At 40.0% G+C, this 17,269-nt stretch overlaps 1 protein-coding gene across 1 annotated transcript in view; it reads right to left on the bottom strand.

Annotated features, from left to right (window-relative positions):
* Positions 1–17,269, bottom strand: part of CFI (complement factor I) — a 51,639-nt gene that overhangs the window by 22,662 nt on the left and 11,708 nt on the right. The window contains exons 4-7 of the mRNA XM_006881150.1: positions 14,852–15,002; positions 9,218–9,387; positions 6,230–6,343; positions 5,977–6,087 (exon numbers count right to left, since the gene is read on the bottom strand). Of these exons, the coding sequence (XP_006881212.1) occupies positions 5,977–6,087; positions 6,230–6,343; positions 9,218–9,387; positions 14,852–15,002 (546 nt within the window). The remainder of the gene's footprint in view (positions 1–5,976; positions 6,088–6,229; positions 6,344–9,217; positions 9,388–14,851; positions 15,003–17,269) is intronic.

The raw sequence follows: 17,269 nt of genomic DNA, 5'->3' as shown, positions 1-17,269 counted from the left end.
AGTCTTTTAGATATATTTTAAGACCTATCCAACAGGAAGCTTATTATACAGTTATGCAAAATTTACAAACATTTTTAACTCCTGTCACTAAATGGGGGGGGGGCTTATCAAAGAGAAATTAAATCAAGATATAATTCAAACTGCTCTTTAATTTGGATTTAGTTATTCTGGCCTGGCCACTAAAAGAAAGATCAGTGAATATATGAATATATTCATTTTACCTCTCTGTTCTCACTTGCCCTCCTTTAAACCCAAACCAAACCCATTGCTATGGATTTGGAGTCATAGTTACTCTGTAGGACAGAGAAGAACTGCCTCATAGGGTTTCCAGAGTTGTGAAAGTTTAAGGAAGCAGATGGTCACCTCTTTCTCCCTGTGAGCAGATGGCAAGTTAGAACTGCCAACCTTTCAGTTAGCAGCCTAGTGTTTAACCACTATGCAAATAAAGCTTGCTCCCTGCCCGCCCTTAGATAGAGCTTCTCTTCCAGAAGTGTTGTTGTGTATCATAGAGTCAGACCAACCCACAGCTGACCCTCAGGGGCATTTTCAGAGTTAGTCAACTGCATGTGAGGAGATTGCCCCTCCTTCTCCTAAGGTGCAGCTGGTGGCCTCAAACTGCATGTCTTCAGGACTGCAGCGCAGCTTCTTGCCACTAGGTCACCAGAGCTCCCTTACATAAGGGTATACTTAATAACGACAACTGACTGAGTGTATTTTATATATGGATCCAAGAAATAGATGGAAAATGAGAGTAGTTAATTTCTTAAAAATGGGATTATTTTTTTCTGATTTATTAAGATTAATATTCTTTAGCTTTAAATGTTAACCTTTGAGTCAGGAGGAAGATCATGTAGAATCAGGAGTGGGGTAAGAATTAGTAACATTTTTTAGAAGGAGTGTAACAAAAGTCATTATTTACCACATTTCTTGAAAATATTTTTTCCCTTTTCCTTTAGAAAGGATTGAACAAAATATAATGAACATGAAAATATTTTTACTCATAAGTATTTAAGGATCTGTCCTCTAATTAATTGATTTTTGTGTTTCATTTCCAATATGTTATCTATTTCTGAAATTTCCTCTTTCTCTCTCCTTTGGTGTCAAGTGAGAACTGAGTTATGGCTAATAAGCCGGTAGGTTTTCAGAGACCATAAATCCCAACAGAGGAGACTGCCCATCTTTATCCCACAGAGCTGCTGGTGGATTCATGCCACCAAAGAGTTGACACCTTTGGGTTACCTACTAAACCATCAGAGCTCCCTTCTGAAATTTCAGTCTTAAATATGAATTCCAATTTTTTATTTCTTCATGGTTTGTAACTTTCCATTTCTTTTATCTGTTTTGTCTTGCATTGTTAGGGTTTGTTTTTGTTTTAAGTCTATATTTTTCTCAATCTGTAGAAGACACTTAATATTATTCTTTTGAATTGCTATCATGACGTTTCAAGACTTTCTGGTTCTACACTTGGGTCAGTGTTTTGGTGCTATCTTATCCTGATTTTTTTTGACTAGTCTACAGCTACTCTAGGGTGTTTTGGTGGTCTAGTAGTAAAAAGCTACAATGTAATCCCAAAAGCACAAAGTTCAAATCCACCAACTCCTTAATGGCAGGATGGACAATTTTCTCCTGTGCAATTTAATGCCTCTGAAAACCTACTCAAGGATCAGCTATAGGTTGGTTCTGAGTCAATGGTACACACAAGAACAACAATGCCATCTGTTGCCTCTGAGGCATTGTGGTTTTGTTGTCTTTGTATTATTTTATTTGGAGTTATATATATATGACTGAGTCATGGGAGTGTGCTTCCAGCTTACTAGATCGGTCTTTCTTGGTGTTTCACTGCCTGTCTTCTTTTTGTTTTTATTAAATGTTATTAGTTTTAATGAACATTTACAGAGATTTTGGGTTTTCATTCATTCATTGTTGCACTGTTTTCTCCACCCTCCTCCCCAGTTCGTTCTTCTTTCCCCCACCATGTCTGTTTTAATTGTCCAATTGCCACAGTGCTTGTCAAAGCCAGTTCTGATTAATCTCCTTTGTCAGTGTGTCCCTTGCCATTCCCTATCACTCCTCCCTGAGAGAGACTTCACCCTGATTCATAAGGAAAAGGGGATGGCGTATTCTCTTAGCTACTTCCTACTGCCTGTCTTCTGAATCACGTGAGTCCTTATTCTGGATTTGGCTAAATCTTCTTGAGATGTTAACATGTTCCTCAATCCCATACATTCCCCATAAAGTCTACCAAGTATTTAGATTCAATATCTTAAGTCCCTGAGTGAGTGTACTAAAGTCAGGAATAGGAGCCTAGGTAGTGCAGTGGTAAAAGTGTTTAACTGCTAACTGAAGTGTAAGTGGCTCTAACTTACCAGGCTCTCAATAGAAGAAAGATGTTGCCCTTTGCATCTATAAAGATTTACACTCTTGAAAGCCATATATGACTATTCTACTCTTGTCTTATAGTGTTGATACAAGTTAGAATTAACTGTAATGAGTTTTCGTTTATAACAATGAGATTATTTATATATATATATAAACATTTGTATTTATAAGTATTACATATATATGTATATGTGTGTATATGTATATGCACACACATATAAACCTCATATTCATTGTTGTCAAGTTTCAACCAACATATAGCTGACTCTCCAATGGGTTTCCAAGGCTGTAAATCACATGGGAAGAAGTTGACTATTTTTCTCCTGCAAAGCCAGTGATGGATTTGAACCACCGAAGAAGTGCACCTCCTTGGGTTATTAGTGTAACTACCTATGGACTAGGCCACCGGAGTTGTTGCATATATGTGTGTGCACTTACATATGGAAAGTCCTCCAATGATCAAGTGGTAAGGGGTTATGCTGCCAACCCAAAAGCAGACAATTTGAATCCAATTCCTTGAGAGAAAGATGGGCAATCTCCTAATATGCGATTTTCAGCCTCTGAAAATCTATTGCAGTGTCAGCTATGAATCAGTTCTGTCAACGGCATATAACAACATGTATACATACATATACTGCCTCTGAAAACCCACCAGAGGGTCAGCTATAGGTTGGTTCCAGCAACAATGACAAATATAAACTCCCTTTACCATTAATAATTTGTGCATCTGTAAGTAAATGGACATGCTTCCCGAATTTGCTTTCAAATACTCCAGTAAACAAGCTAAAAAGCAAGTAAGCTAGAAGATAGAAGAATAAGATAAGCAAATAATAATAACTGTTACAAGTAGTAAATTAATACATATGAACTCATTCTATACACACATTAATTTTGATATATGTGAAAATATTTTTCTAAAGAAAACTTCTACAATAAGTATCTAGTAAGTTAAGATCTAAGGAGATAAACTTTGCATAGTTCCTCAAATGTCCATCCAGTGGTACTCTTTCTGTTATATCTTCCAGTGATCACTAAAAATTAAGGTTTACCTAAAGGTTCAGGTTTTTTGTTTGTAGTGTCACTATGAATTGTACTCAACTTGGCAGGACCTAACAACAAGATGTTTCTCCTTATTTTGATTGACTTCTCATTTGGCTTGTTTGCTGGAATTTTGGGATGACATCCAGGATTACCATCCATGAAGAGAGCAAAAGATCATTACAAAGACAGGAGAAAGAAAAACAGAAATAGAGGTCAGAAGAGACTCTAGAACTTGCACTAGAGCATCAAGAATCCAAAACAAAGGAAAAAGATGCAAAAGTAAATGCCTTGACCAGAAGATTTCAAAGGAGAGTTTGAGAAGACAAAGCAAAGTATTATAATGGAAAATGCAGAGAGCTGGAACTGGAGAAGAAAAAAGGGAAAACTCACTTAGTGTTCTCAAGTTGAAAGAACTGAAAAACAAATTCAAGTCGCCAGTTGTGATTCAGAGGGATGTTATGGACAAAATCTTGCATGATCCAGGAAGCATCAAAAGAAGATGGAGGGAATACACAGAATCATGGTACCCAAAAAGAATTGATGACACTGAAATATTTCAGGAAGTATTATATGATCAAGAGTCAGTGGTGATGAATGAACTTCAAGCTGCACTGAAGGCACAGGCAAAGAAAAATAAGGCCTCAGGAATTGATGAGATGCCAATTGACATGTTTCAATTAACACATGCAGCTTGGACATGCTCATCAGTGAATGCCAGGAAATGTGGAGGACAGCTGCCTGGTTGACTGACAGAAAAAGATCCGTATTTGTTTCCACTCCCAAGAAAAGTGATGCAAAAGAATGTGAAAATTATTGAACAATGTAATTAATATACATGCAAGCAAAATCTTGCAGAAGATTATCCAAAATTGCTTGAAAGGTGCATACACAGAGAACTGCCAAAAGTTTAAGCTGAGGGTTTTTTTAAACTTTTTTAAATTTTATTATTATTTTTGTGTGAGTGTATCGTCAAATCAGATCTGACTGGTACAGGAGGAGATTGTCCCTCCTTCCCTGGCAGAGCATCTGGTGGATTCAAGCCTTGCACCTCTGGGATTGTAGTTGCAGCTCCTTGCCACTAGGCCACCAGATAAGCTGAGTTTTAAAGAAGCCATGGCACTGAGGGTATGATTGGTGATGTCAAATGGATCCTCTTTGAAAGCAGAGAAAACCAGAATATTGTCTATTTGTGCTTTGTTGACTATGGAAAGGCCTTTGACTGTGTGGATCATAACAAATTATGACTAACATTGAGAATAATGGGAATTCCAGAACACTTAATTATGCTACTGAAAAATTTATACCTAGACCAAGAGGCTATTGTATGAACAAAGCAAGGCAACACTGTTGTGGTGCTGTGGAGTTGTGTACAACCCATAGTGACGCTATGAACAACAGATCTGAACCCCGCCCTATCTTGTGCCATCATACTTCTTGACACATTAGAGCTCACTGCGGCAGTCACCCATACCTAACCATTTGTCAAACCATACCATACCATACCATACCATACCGTACCGTACCGTACCGTACCGTACCATACCATACCATACCATACCGTACCATTCCATACCTAGGGGAACACTACATGGCTTGAAAGTAAGAAAGGATTACGTCAGGGTTGTACCCTCTTTCCATACCTATTAAATATATAATCTGAGCAAATTATTGGAGAAGATGAACTCTGTGAAGATGATTGTGGCATCAGGATTAGAGAAAGACTCATCATCAACCTGCATTATGCAGATGACACAACTTTGCTCACTGAAAGTGAGGAGGACTTGAAGCATTTGCTGCAGAAGAGCAAAGACTACAGCCTTCAATATGCATTATATCTCAATGTCAAGAAAACAGAAATCTCACCATTGGGCCAATTGGAAATATCATAATAAGAGAAAAAAATTGAAACTGTGAACAACTTCATTTTATTTGGATCCACAATCAACACCCTTGATCAGAAGATCAAGAGATGTACTGCATTGGAAAAGTCTGGAGCAGTGATGTCAGTTTGAAGGCTAAGGTGTACCTGATCCAGGCCATGGTCTTTTCAGTCACTTGCTATGCATCTGAGAGCTGGACTATGAATAGGGACAATAGCAGAAGAATTGATGCCTTTGAGCTGTGGGGTGGAAGATGAGTACTGAACGTCCTATGGACAACCAAAGGAACAAGCAAATGTGTCTTGGAGAAAGTACAATCAGAGTGTTCCTTGGAGGCAAAGTTGACAAAGCATCAACTCATGGGCTTAGGATTTGCTGCTAGAAGAGGCTATACTTTGTAGAGGAGCATCTTACTTGGAAATGTGGAGGGTCAGTGAAAAAGAGAAAGACCCTCAACAAGATGGATTGACACAATGACTGATGCAATGTGCTGCAGTGTGTCAAAGTGTGTCAAAGATGATGAGGATGCCACAGGCTAGGACAGAGTTCAGATCTGTTGCTGTCAGGCTCACTATTAGTCTTACTCAACTCGACAGCACCTAACAGCAAGAAGAAACTATTTCTCAATTTTTCATTGGCTAGTGAAAAAGAATTTAACCAGAACACTTTCAATTACCTTCACAGCCAATTTCATCTTCTCCTGTGATGCAGTCTAACTCCCCGTTGCATTTATTCTCCTTTGGAATACAAACTCCAGATTTACAGGGGAAACTTTCACCTCGACATGCTGTGAAAACAAACAGAAGCAGGTGCATGAATTTCTTAAAACTGAAGGAGATGAAATCCTAAAACACAATGGTAATGTTACTTACACTTTATTCAGTAAGAAAACCACATTTAGGGCATTTAGAGATAACATTTATCTCTACCTTTACAGCACAGCTCATCACTTTGGTCTCCACAGTCATTGGCTCCATCACAGGCCTTCTTCTGAGAAATGTATTTCCCATTCACACAGTGAAAGGAATCCTCTGCTGGAGGATCTGTACAGAAGGAATTATGAAATTTACTCACGGTTTTGTGGTTACCATTAACATTTTCACAGCATGATTCACTTAACACGTTTTCTGAATGATGGGATGATTCAGACACATGAAGTCAGACATCAAATAAAAAAACGACATAAAATATAACACAGAAAGGACTTCTGGGGGCAGAGTGGTTAAAATACTTGGCTGCTAACCAGAAAGGTCTGTGGTTTGAACACACCAGCTGCTCCATGAGAGAAAGATGTGGGAGTGTGCTTCCATAAAGATGTCCAATCCTAAAGTCCCACAGGTAGTTTTAATCTTTCCTATAGGGCGACTATGCATCAGAACGTACTTTACAGCAATGGATTTGCTTTGATTTAGCAACACAGTATGTCTGGGTAATAAGGAAAAGAAATTGTCAAAGCTGCCTTATTGAGACTCTTTCACTACCCTTGAGCATCAGTGTTCTTTGTGGACTTGTCCATTCGCCGAGATGGGAGGTTCAGGAATCATGAGCTCTTGCCCGACCTTAGCAAAGACTGGTTCTCATCCTTTCATGCTCTACATTAATCCGCACCCCTTACTTTGTGCCCTCATTGACTAGGTGGCACCTAGCATCAGCGATCCCCATGGAGGTGGTGTGGTATTTCATGTGGTTTTAAGTCACCGCTTTAATGACTATTAGAAGGACCCCTGGTGGCTTACCACTATTTGGTGGCAGTTGGAATCCACCTCAAGGAAATTAGAACTGAGACACAAACAAAGATTTGTACACCGATGTTCATGTCTGTGTTATTCACAATTGCAAGGACATAGAAACGGGCCAAATATCCAACAACAAAAGAATGGATTGAGAAATTGTGGTACATTCACATGCTAGATGGAATACTACGCAGCACTCAGAAGCAACAATTGCAAAAAATATTACATAACATGGGAGAGACTGGAGAGCATTATTCTGAGTAAACTAACTTAGTCTCATAAGGACAAATACTGCACAAGAGAATTTTTTTAAAAATAGAAGGATAACTAGTAAAATGTGTATGAAGGTCCAAGGGAGGAAGGGGGTGGGGAGCAGAACGTTGAAGACGGGCAGGAGGAAATCATGAGGTTGTGAAGTTGGTGGGCAGAGTGGGAGGTGAAGGAAATGGGCAAGATCTAGAGAGGACCTGAAAGGTGGGGTATTGGTTAGCACAGTTGAAATGTGATTCATTTTATAAAACATAATGTATGAGAATGATTGTATGATATAGAATGTGAATGCAAGAAAGTGTGAAGCATAATGTATATGAATTTTTTATGCAAAGCAATTGTTGTTGTTGTTGTTATGTGCTGTTGAGTCACTTGCAACTCATAGCGACCCTATGTACAACAGCACTAAACCCTGCTCTATCCTGTGCCAATCGCACTTTCTCCAATACACCCATCCCGATTACCCCAGTCACTGAATCAATCCACCTCATAGAGAGCCTTCCCCTTCTGTACTGTCCCTCCACACTCCCAAGCATGATGTTCCACTCCAAGGACCAGTCCCTCCTTACAATATGTCCAAAGTATGTCAGACGAAGCCCCAGAATCCTTGCCTCCAAGGAGCACCTCAGTTGAACCCTCTCCAGGATGAACCTGTTCATTTTCTTAGCAGTCCATGGTACACTCAATACTCTTCTCCAGCACCACATCTCAATGGCATCATTCTCCTTCTATCCTCCCTAGTCATTGTCCAACTCTCTAACGCATAAGTGACTGCAAAGACCATGGCCTGTATCAGAACACCTCCAGAGAGACACCATTACTCTTCAGTACTTTGGCGAGGTCCCTAACAGCAAACTTCCCCATCATAATATATCTTTTAAATTCCTGGATACTGGTGCCAAGAGTGTTGACTGCGGAGCCAAGCAAACTAAAGCTGTGAACAATCTCAATCTCTTCACCATCCATCCTGATGCTGCCAATTGGTCCAGTGATGAGAATCTTTGTCTTCTTGATATTGAGTCTCAATCCATATTGAAGGCTATAGTCCTTGACCCTCTGCAGCAGGTGCTTCAGGTCCTCCTCAGTTTCAGCAAGCAGGGTTGTGTCATCTGCATAATGCACATTGTTGATAGATCTTTCACCAATCCTGATGCCACACTTCTCTTCATAGAGCCCAGCCTCCCAGATAATCTGCTCTGCATACAGGTTGAAAAGGTATGGAGACAACACATCCCTGGCATATTCCCTTCCCAATTTTGAGCCATGCAGTGTTTCCTTGCTCTGTTCTGACGACTGCCTCTTGATCCAAGTATAGTTTTCGCATTAGCACGATCAAGTGTTCTAGTATTCCCAAATTAAAAAACAAAAGTTAAAAAAAAAAACCAAAAAAAAGTTCAAAAAACAAAAGTTCATAAGAATGTATATAACCTAGGCCTCTTCAAAGGTTTCTTCTGATGCTTAACTGGTATACTGACTTTAATTCAGATGTGTGAGAGGAAATGGGGAGTCGGGGAATTTATCATCTATTGTTAGATGTCATTATGACTCATAGTAATCCAGTCAGCAACAGATGGAAATCTTGTCCTATCCTGTGCCACTGTCATTATATCCACCTTATAGAAGTCACGAGTATTATGACTTCAAACAGAAAACTCTGGAAAGCAGGATTACTTGTTGGTAAAACGTACAAGAAGAAGGAAGTACCAAAAATAATCTCTAAAATTTACAATATGTCAGGGAGCCTACCCTGCCTTTTATAGCTGCAAATGAATGCCAATCATACTATTATACTATTGGCTTGCTTTGAAATAAATTATTTTGAAGGAAGGAAAAAATAGAAATTATCATATGTGAATGAAAATAAAGTAGGAATGGCAAGATAAATAATCAGACATATGAAAGTATCCTACCAACCTGAAGTGTTTGGAATGTAACACACCACACCAGCTACACCCTGGGACTCAACAGCTCTGTTCTCAGTAAAAGTACATTCAGCCAGACTTGTCTCCAGTCCTTGACAACGTACGTGCAGACATTCAGGGGTGTTTATATCTCCAAAATTTCTATGAGCATCAAGAGCACCACTGCAAATAGAATAAATATAACATTAGGTTGGAATAATTACTATTTTGCACTTATGAGCTATTGTAAGAAAGTAATGGACTATATTTTTAAATCTTTCTATTGTTTATTCTTTATTGATATTACCCATTCTCTCAATGTTCACTTAAATCTAAATCTGCTTTTATAAAGTGTCCACTTCATTTTGGACATCTGTAGGATTTGGGCTTTCCCCCCCTTTTTTTAAATTACTATTAATTTTAAGGAACATTTACAGAGATTTTTAGATTTCCATTCATTCATTGTTGCACTTTTCTCCCCGCCCAGCCTCACCCCCACCCCCAGAGAAAGGAGGGAGGGAGGTGGGGTGAAAATGTGCAACAATGAATGAAAATCTAATTTTCTGTAAACTTTCATTAAAATCACAATTAAAATAAAAAATTTATTAAAAAGAAAAAAAGGAAGTAATGGACTAAAGTAATTTTCTATATATGAGTTACAGACTGACTTGCCAGAATTCAAAACATGGCAAGCACTTGGAAAATGCTACATCTGTTAAGGAGGAGTATTTTTTCCTAATTCTTCATTTCTGACTTCTAATCATCTCTTCACTTGCCCCTATCTCTCTGAGAAAGGGAATTGGATGTATAAATCAGGCATAGTCTGCTCAGCTGTTCTTTCTTGTGTTGTTTGTTTTTGGTTTTTTGTTTGTTTGTTTTTTAAATCTTCCTAGTTACCCCTTGCTCTTAAGATTTTCTTTGCTGGCTCATTATTCATTACCTAGGATCTGGAAAGTAAGTTGGTTTAATTTAAGCAAGCACATTTTGTTTTCACACAGAGCTACACTCTCCAGCAATATAATGATATTTTGGGTTTGTTGTTGTGGTTATGTGCCATCAAGTCACCTGCGACTCATAGTGACCGTATGTACAACAACCCTAAACCCTGCTCTATCCTGTGCAAATCTCACTGTTTCTGACACACCTACCCAGATTACCTGAGTCACTGAATCAATCCATCTCATAGAGGGTCTTCCTCTCCTGTGTTGTCCCTTCACTCTCCCAAGCATGACATCCTTCTCCAAGGATTGGTCCCTCCTTGAAACATGTCCAAAATATGTCAGACTAAGCTTCAGAATTCTTGCCTCAAGGAGCAGCCTGGTTTAACCCTCTCTAAGATGAACGTATTCATTTCCTTAGCAGTGTGTGGCTTATTCAATACTCTCCTATAACACCTCAGCTCAAAGACATCAATTCTCCTTCAGTCCTCCCTAGTCATTGTCAAGCTCTCTGATGCATAGCAAGTGATTGCAAAGACCATGGCCTGGATCAGATGCACCTTAGTCTCCAAAGTGACACCATTGCTCTTTAATATTTAGGGAATAAATGAAAACTTATCCTTTCTGTAAACATTCACTAAAATCACAACACAAAAAGTCTTCTAAAAATCTATAAGAAATACAGAATAGTTATGAAACTGTTGAATAACAAAATAAGGTAAATTCTCAACCTAAAAAAAAAACCAAAACAACAACGTTAAGTATATTAGGCAACATGGAATAAACACCCTTCAAGAGCTCTTAGGGAAGGAAGGAAAATTCTTACTTGCTAAAATGTGTTGTTGTTATGTGCCGTCGAGTCGCCTGCGACTCATAGCGACCCTATGTACAACAGCCCTAAACTCCGCTCTGTCCTGTGCCAATCGCACTGTCTCTGACACTCCTATTCCAATTATCCCAATCATTGAATCAATCCACCTCATAGAGGGCCTTCCTCTCCTGCGCTGTCCCTCCACCCTCCCAAGCACGATGTCCCTCTCTAAGGACCAGTCTCTCCTCACAACATGTCCAAAGTATGTTAGACGGAGCCTCAGAATCCTTGCCTCCAAGAAGCCACCCGGTTTAACCCTTTCCAGGACAAATCTGTTCTCAATACTCTCCTCCAGCACCACAGCTCAAAGGCATCAATTCTCCTTATATCCTCCTTGGTCATTGTCCAACTCTCTGATGCATAACAGGTGATTGCGAAGATCATGGCCTGCATCAGATGCACCTTAGTCTCCAAAGAGATACCATTGCTCTTCAGCACTTTGGAGAGGTCCCTAACAGCTGACTTTCCCATGGCAATGCGCCTTTTAATTTCCTGGTTGCTGGTGCCAAGACTGTTGACTATGGAGCCAAGCAAACTAAAGCTGTGTACAATCTCAATCTCTTCACCATCCATCCTGATGCTGCCAATTGGGCCAGTGGTGAGAATCTTTGTCTTCTTGACATTGAGCCTCAATCCATATTGTAGGCTGCAGTCCTTGACACTCTGCAGCAGGCGCTTCAGGTCCTCCTCAGTTTCAGCAAGCAGGGTTGTGTCATCTGTATAATGCAGATTGTTGATAAATCGTCCACCAATCTTGACCCCACATTTCTCCTCATAGAGCCCAGCCTCCTGGATAATCTGTTCTGCATATAGGTTGAAAAGGTTGGAGATAGGATGCATCCCTGGCATACGCCCTTCCCAATTTTGAACCATGCAGTGTTCCCTTGCTCTGTTCTGACGACTGCCTCCTGGTCCAAGTATAAGTTTTGCATTAGAACGATCAAGTGTTCTGGGATTCCCATTCTTCTCAGAGTCAGCCACAGTTTGTTATGATCCACACAGTCAAATGCCTTTGCATAGTCAATGAAACACAGATAGACATTCCTCTGGTATTCCCTGCTTTCAGCCAAGATCCATCTAACATCAGCTACAATATCTCTAGTACCACGACCCCTTCTGAAACCAGCCTGGACTTCTGGTAGTTCTCTGTTGATGTGCTGTTCCAGTCGTTTTTGGATAATCTTCAGTAAAATCTTGCTTGCATGTGAAATCAGTGAGATTGTTCTGTAGTTTCCACATTCTGTTGGGTCACCTTTCTTTGGGATAGGAACAAATATCGATCTCTTCCAGTCAGTTGGCCAAGTGGTTGTTCTCCATATTTCTTGGCACAACTTGGTGAGCACGCCCAGGGCAGCATCTGTTAACTGAAATATGTCAGTTGGTATACCATCTATTCCTGGAGCCTTATTTTTGCCATTTCCTTCAAAGCAGCCTGAACTTCTTCTTTCATCACCATAGGCTCTTGCTCATATGTTGTTTTATGAAATTCTTCTGTGTCTTCCAATTCCTTTCGATACAGTGACTAAAATGAGAGTGGTAAATATGTAAATTGATGTAAAATACAAGCAAGATACTGAGAGAGCAGAGGCTGCGAGATTTTACCATTAGGTTGAACAACAGATAAAAGATAAAAATCTGTCAGATGTTGGCAATATCTTATGGGTCAATCTAACAATAAGAGGCTCATGCTAATGAGTGATTTTTTTTGAAACCAACAGTGGATGTAGATTAAGAAAAAGAAAATTTACTCCAGATTGAAGGCGTGAGATGCAAGAAGGAACATTCAAACAAGAAGTTGATAAACATAAAGTCAGTCTGAACAAGTGTTGGTAAGGCACTCACCTCTAAAAATTACAGAAAATGCCAACATCTCTACGGGGGGGTGGAGAGAGACAAATAATTGAATTACAAAATCAGCAGAGGGCAAGGAAAGACACTGCTCAAGATGTTCAAATGACCAGAAAGTACCTGAAGAAGTGCTCAATATTAGTGGGTGTTTGGCCATGGCACATCTGACAAGGGACTAGTGTAGTGATGCAAATCAAAACAATAATGAGATATTACCTCATCCCAGCAACATAATGAGGTCCAGCAAGGCAGCAAACAACAGATGCTGGTGAAGGTGGGGAGATACTGGAACTCTCACACCTTGCTGGCTAGGAATTTAAGAAAGCAGTTTGGTGCTTCCTCAGAAACTTGGAAATAGAAATCCCATTTGAGCCAGCATTCTCCCTACTAAGTGTATATCCCAAAGAAATAAGAGCTGCAACACAAACTAATACAAACATACCAAACTGATATGTGCATGCTCATGTTTACTGCAGCATTATTTACAAGAGCAAAAAAAATGGAAACAATCCAAGTGTCCATCTGTGGACAAATAAAGAAACAAAGGTATATTCACAATTCACACAAAGGAGTATTATGCAACACTAAGGAATGATAAATAGTTGGGTAATCACTGCACAACATGGATGAATCTAGAGGAAATTGTGCTGAATGGTAAGAGTCAGTGACAAAAAAATTATTGTTCTATAAGAACACTAAGCTAAGAAAAGGTTCACACACAGAATCATTCTTGGATGATTATCTGGAGTGGGAAGAGTTGGAGAGGGAAGTAAAAATAAATAAACAGTTATGTTGGACCAAGGAAAAGGCAACACACAATAAGGCATTGATAAGACTTTATAATGAATTACACTGAGATATATAATTCATAATTAATGTTACTGTTGTTATTTATGTGCCATTGAGTTGCCTGCGACTCATAGTGACCCTATGTACAATAACTCTGAAGCTTGGCCAATGCTGAACTAATCACACTAACTCCAACACACTTAAACCCATTACCCAAGTTACAGTGTCAATCCACCTCATCCAGGGTCTTCCTCTCCTGCTCAGTCCCTCCTTCCTTCCAAGAATCATGTCCTTCTCCAAGGACTGGTCTCTCCTGGTCACATGCCCAAAGTATGTGAGCGCTTCAAAATCCTAGTCTCCAAGGAGACATTCGTTTCACCATCTCCAAGATAGACCTTTTTGTTCTGTTGGCTGTCCATGGTATGTTCAATACTCTTCTCCAGCACCACAACTCAAAGGCATCAGTTTTTTTCTTCTATCATCCTTAGTCATTTTCTAGCTCTTCAATGCATAGCAAGTAACTGCTAAGACGATGGCCTGGACTGACATCATTGCTATTTAGCTCTCTGGAGAGGTCCCTTGACAGCAGACTTCCCCAGAGCAATTCGTCTTTTGATTTCCTGATGGCTGGCGCCAAGATTGCTGATTGTGGAGCCAAACAGAATCTTCTACCTTCTAGCTGAGTTGGACTCAAATAACCCATCAGGTATTTGAATCTATAAATCTTTATGGAAGCAGATGGCCCATTTTTCTCCTGTTGAGTGTACTGGTAGCTTTGAACCACTAACCTTTTGGTTAACAGCCTGACACACTATACCACCAGGGCTCCTGGTGGAGCAGAACTACCAAATATGCAATCAGACTGGAAGAAGCTGGTAGGTTCAGTCAACTTAACAGCAAGAGAGCACTTAACCACTGTGCCCCAGGGCTTCTTATAAGGAGGTCCACTCACTCACTCAGAGCTGTCAAATAGGCACTAACTCTGGTGACCCTCTACTGGATTTCTAAGGCCATTGACTGCAGGGGAGGAAGCTATTTATCTTTCTACCTGGAAGCCACTGGTGGATTTGAACTGCCAGAGATGTGCAGTCTTTGTAGTATCAGCACAATTCCCTACAGATTATGCCACCAGAGTTCTCTTGCAAAAGCCTTAGATAAAAAAAGAAAACAGGAGAAATACATCACAGATAGAAGCACTCACTGTTGAAATCCAAGGTGACGGCAAGCCACATTGGCTTGTGTGATGCCCCAGCTGTTATTACAGATAAAGGCCTTTTCTTGGCCCACAAGTTTTACTTCAACAATTCCCTCTGAATCCTTGTCTCCGTTCTTCAAGGAAACAGTGAATTGCTCTAAAATAAAAACCGAAAGAAAGGGACATAGTCAGGCAATCACAATTTCTCTCTGAGTAAAAACCTTGGAAATAATAAAACATAAGTTAAATTACTGCCTCACACACTTTGGGCCTGTGGCCAGGAGGGACTGGTCTTTGGAGAAGGACATCATGCTTGGAAGGGTGGAGGGACAGAGCAGGAGAGGAAGACCCCAGATAAGATGGTTTGATACAGTAACTGGGGCAATGGGGGTTTGTGTGTCAGAGTCAGTGAGACTGGATCAGGACAGGGCAGGCATCAGAGCTGCTGTACATAGGGTTGCTACGTGTTGCAGGTGACTTGACAGCACATAACAACAATAAACAAGTTAAATTAACTTTGAACAGTAGGAAGATTTTAACATAATTTTATGAGAGCCTGCCACCAGTCACATAGTTCTCTCACTCATTGTAGTCCAGTAGAACTGACTCATGGTTGACTCTCAGTTGACTCTCTAGTGCTGTTAAAACAAAAATACCACAAGTAGGTGCCTTTAACAAACAGAATATTGTTCTCTCATAGTTTAGGAAGAAACCCAAATTCATTGGACCAGCTCTCTTTCAGTTGGTTCTTAGAGAAGTTTCTCTCTCTTTTCACCATTTGTGGGCCTGCTATTCCTTAGGGATCTCCATGTATCTTCCCCTGGATGTAGGAGATTCTCAGAACAGGGACCACAGATCTAAATGATTGTCCCAATGAACCACCAACTCTTCTTTCTTGGTGATGGTCAAGTCTCTCCCCTCTGAGCTCATTTCTGTCTCCTTTTATCTTTTGTTAAGTAAAAGATATGGCTTATTTGAGTAAGAGTGATGACTAAAGATTCACTTCCACTAAACCTGCCTCATTAATATACAGGTTAAAATGTACAGCACAAAATAGGGGATAATTACTTAATATTCCAAAATGGAGGGCAACTGCTAAAGCTGGGAGCCAGGGCCTAGTCAAGCAAGCACACATTTTGAGGGAATATAATTCAACCCATGATAACCATAAAATCTCCACAATCACCCTATGAAGGTGAGATTAAGCTTATTTTATCCCTACTTTTCACATGAAAAACTAAAACACTACACTGCTGTCTCAAACGGTAAAGCAAGGAATTTTAACTTGCTCTGTCAGTCTGGAAGGAGCCCTGGTGACACAGTAGTTAATGCCTTAGTTACTAATCAAAGGATCAATGATTTCAACCCACCAGCTACTGTGTGTGCGGAAGGCAGAAAAAAGTGCGTAGTGCTGGAAACTCGATGCTAAATTCCAAAATACGAAACCCATTGTCATCAACTCAATCACTTCTCAGCCTTTCTGCTAAGATCAAGTGTAGTATCTGTTCCTATCAGTTTAATATCTGATACATCCTCTAGGCATTGTCATCAACTCATAGTTGAAGTGACCTTCCAGGGTAAAGTCGAACTTCCCCAATCACTTTCACCTTATTCTATTGTACATGGACCTCCACGAGCTGGAGCTGACTTTATCAAGCAACATTACCACGATGAATCTTACATGTTCCTAGGTAATGGAAGTGGTTCTAATACAGCTGGTTGCTAAGTGAGAGGTTGGAGGTTGAAGTCTACTCAGATACATCTTACAGGAAAGGCCTGGTGATGCACTTGTGAAAAATCAACCATTGAAATGCCAGTGGAAACCAGTTCTGTTTGATACTCTGAGGTCACCAGAGTGAAAGCTGACTACAGCAATTGGGTTTGATATGTTAATCTTACTCTAAGAGTCATGGTCTGAAAAGTAAGCCAACCAAGTAATAATGAAAATATAGAAAGAGTTTATGCAAGCTGATTTATTTAAGGCATTTAGCTGAGGAGAAGAAAAACCTGATACTGACACAATAATCTCCACTGTTGTCTTCTTCCTCTCTAACAGGGAGCTTTCTTCCTCATCATATGCAGTTCCTCAGCATCTTAACTTGGTATCACAAAAAAGACACCAGCTAAGGGAGCTGGCGTATGTCATGGTGATTTAGAAAGAATGCAATAAGCATTCATGATGTTGTTTTGTTGTTGTTGTGTACCATAGAGTTGAAACCGACCCATAGCTGACCCCCTGGCGAGTTTTCAGAGGCAGTTAATTGCACAAGAGACTCCCTATCCTTCTTCCTTGGAGGAACTGGTGGTCTCGAACTGCATGCCTCCAGGATTGCAGCGTGACTTCTTGCCACTAGGCCACCAGAGCTCCCTGCATTCATAATAATCATGTAAACTCACTGTGTCTGTGAAGGCCTGATACCAGGA

This window comes from Elephantulus edwardii, unplaced genomic scaffold, assembly GCF_000299155.1.
Source record: "Elephantulus edwardii isolate Elephantulus edwardi_28Jun2011 unplaced genomic scaffold, EleEdw1.0 scaffold00012, whole genome shotgun sequence".
Taxonomy (NCBI): domain Eukaryota; kingdom Metazoa; phylum Chordata; class Mammalia; order Macroscelidea; family Macroscelididae; genus Elephantulus; species Elephantulus edwardii.
Note: the sequence above shows the minus strand (reverse complement) of the source record. Positions and strands in the feature narration are given on the sequence as shown.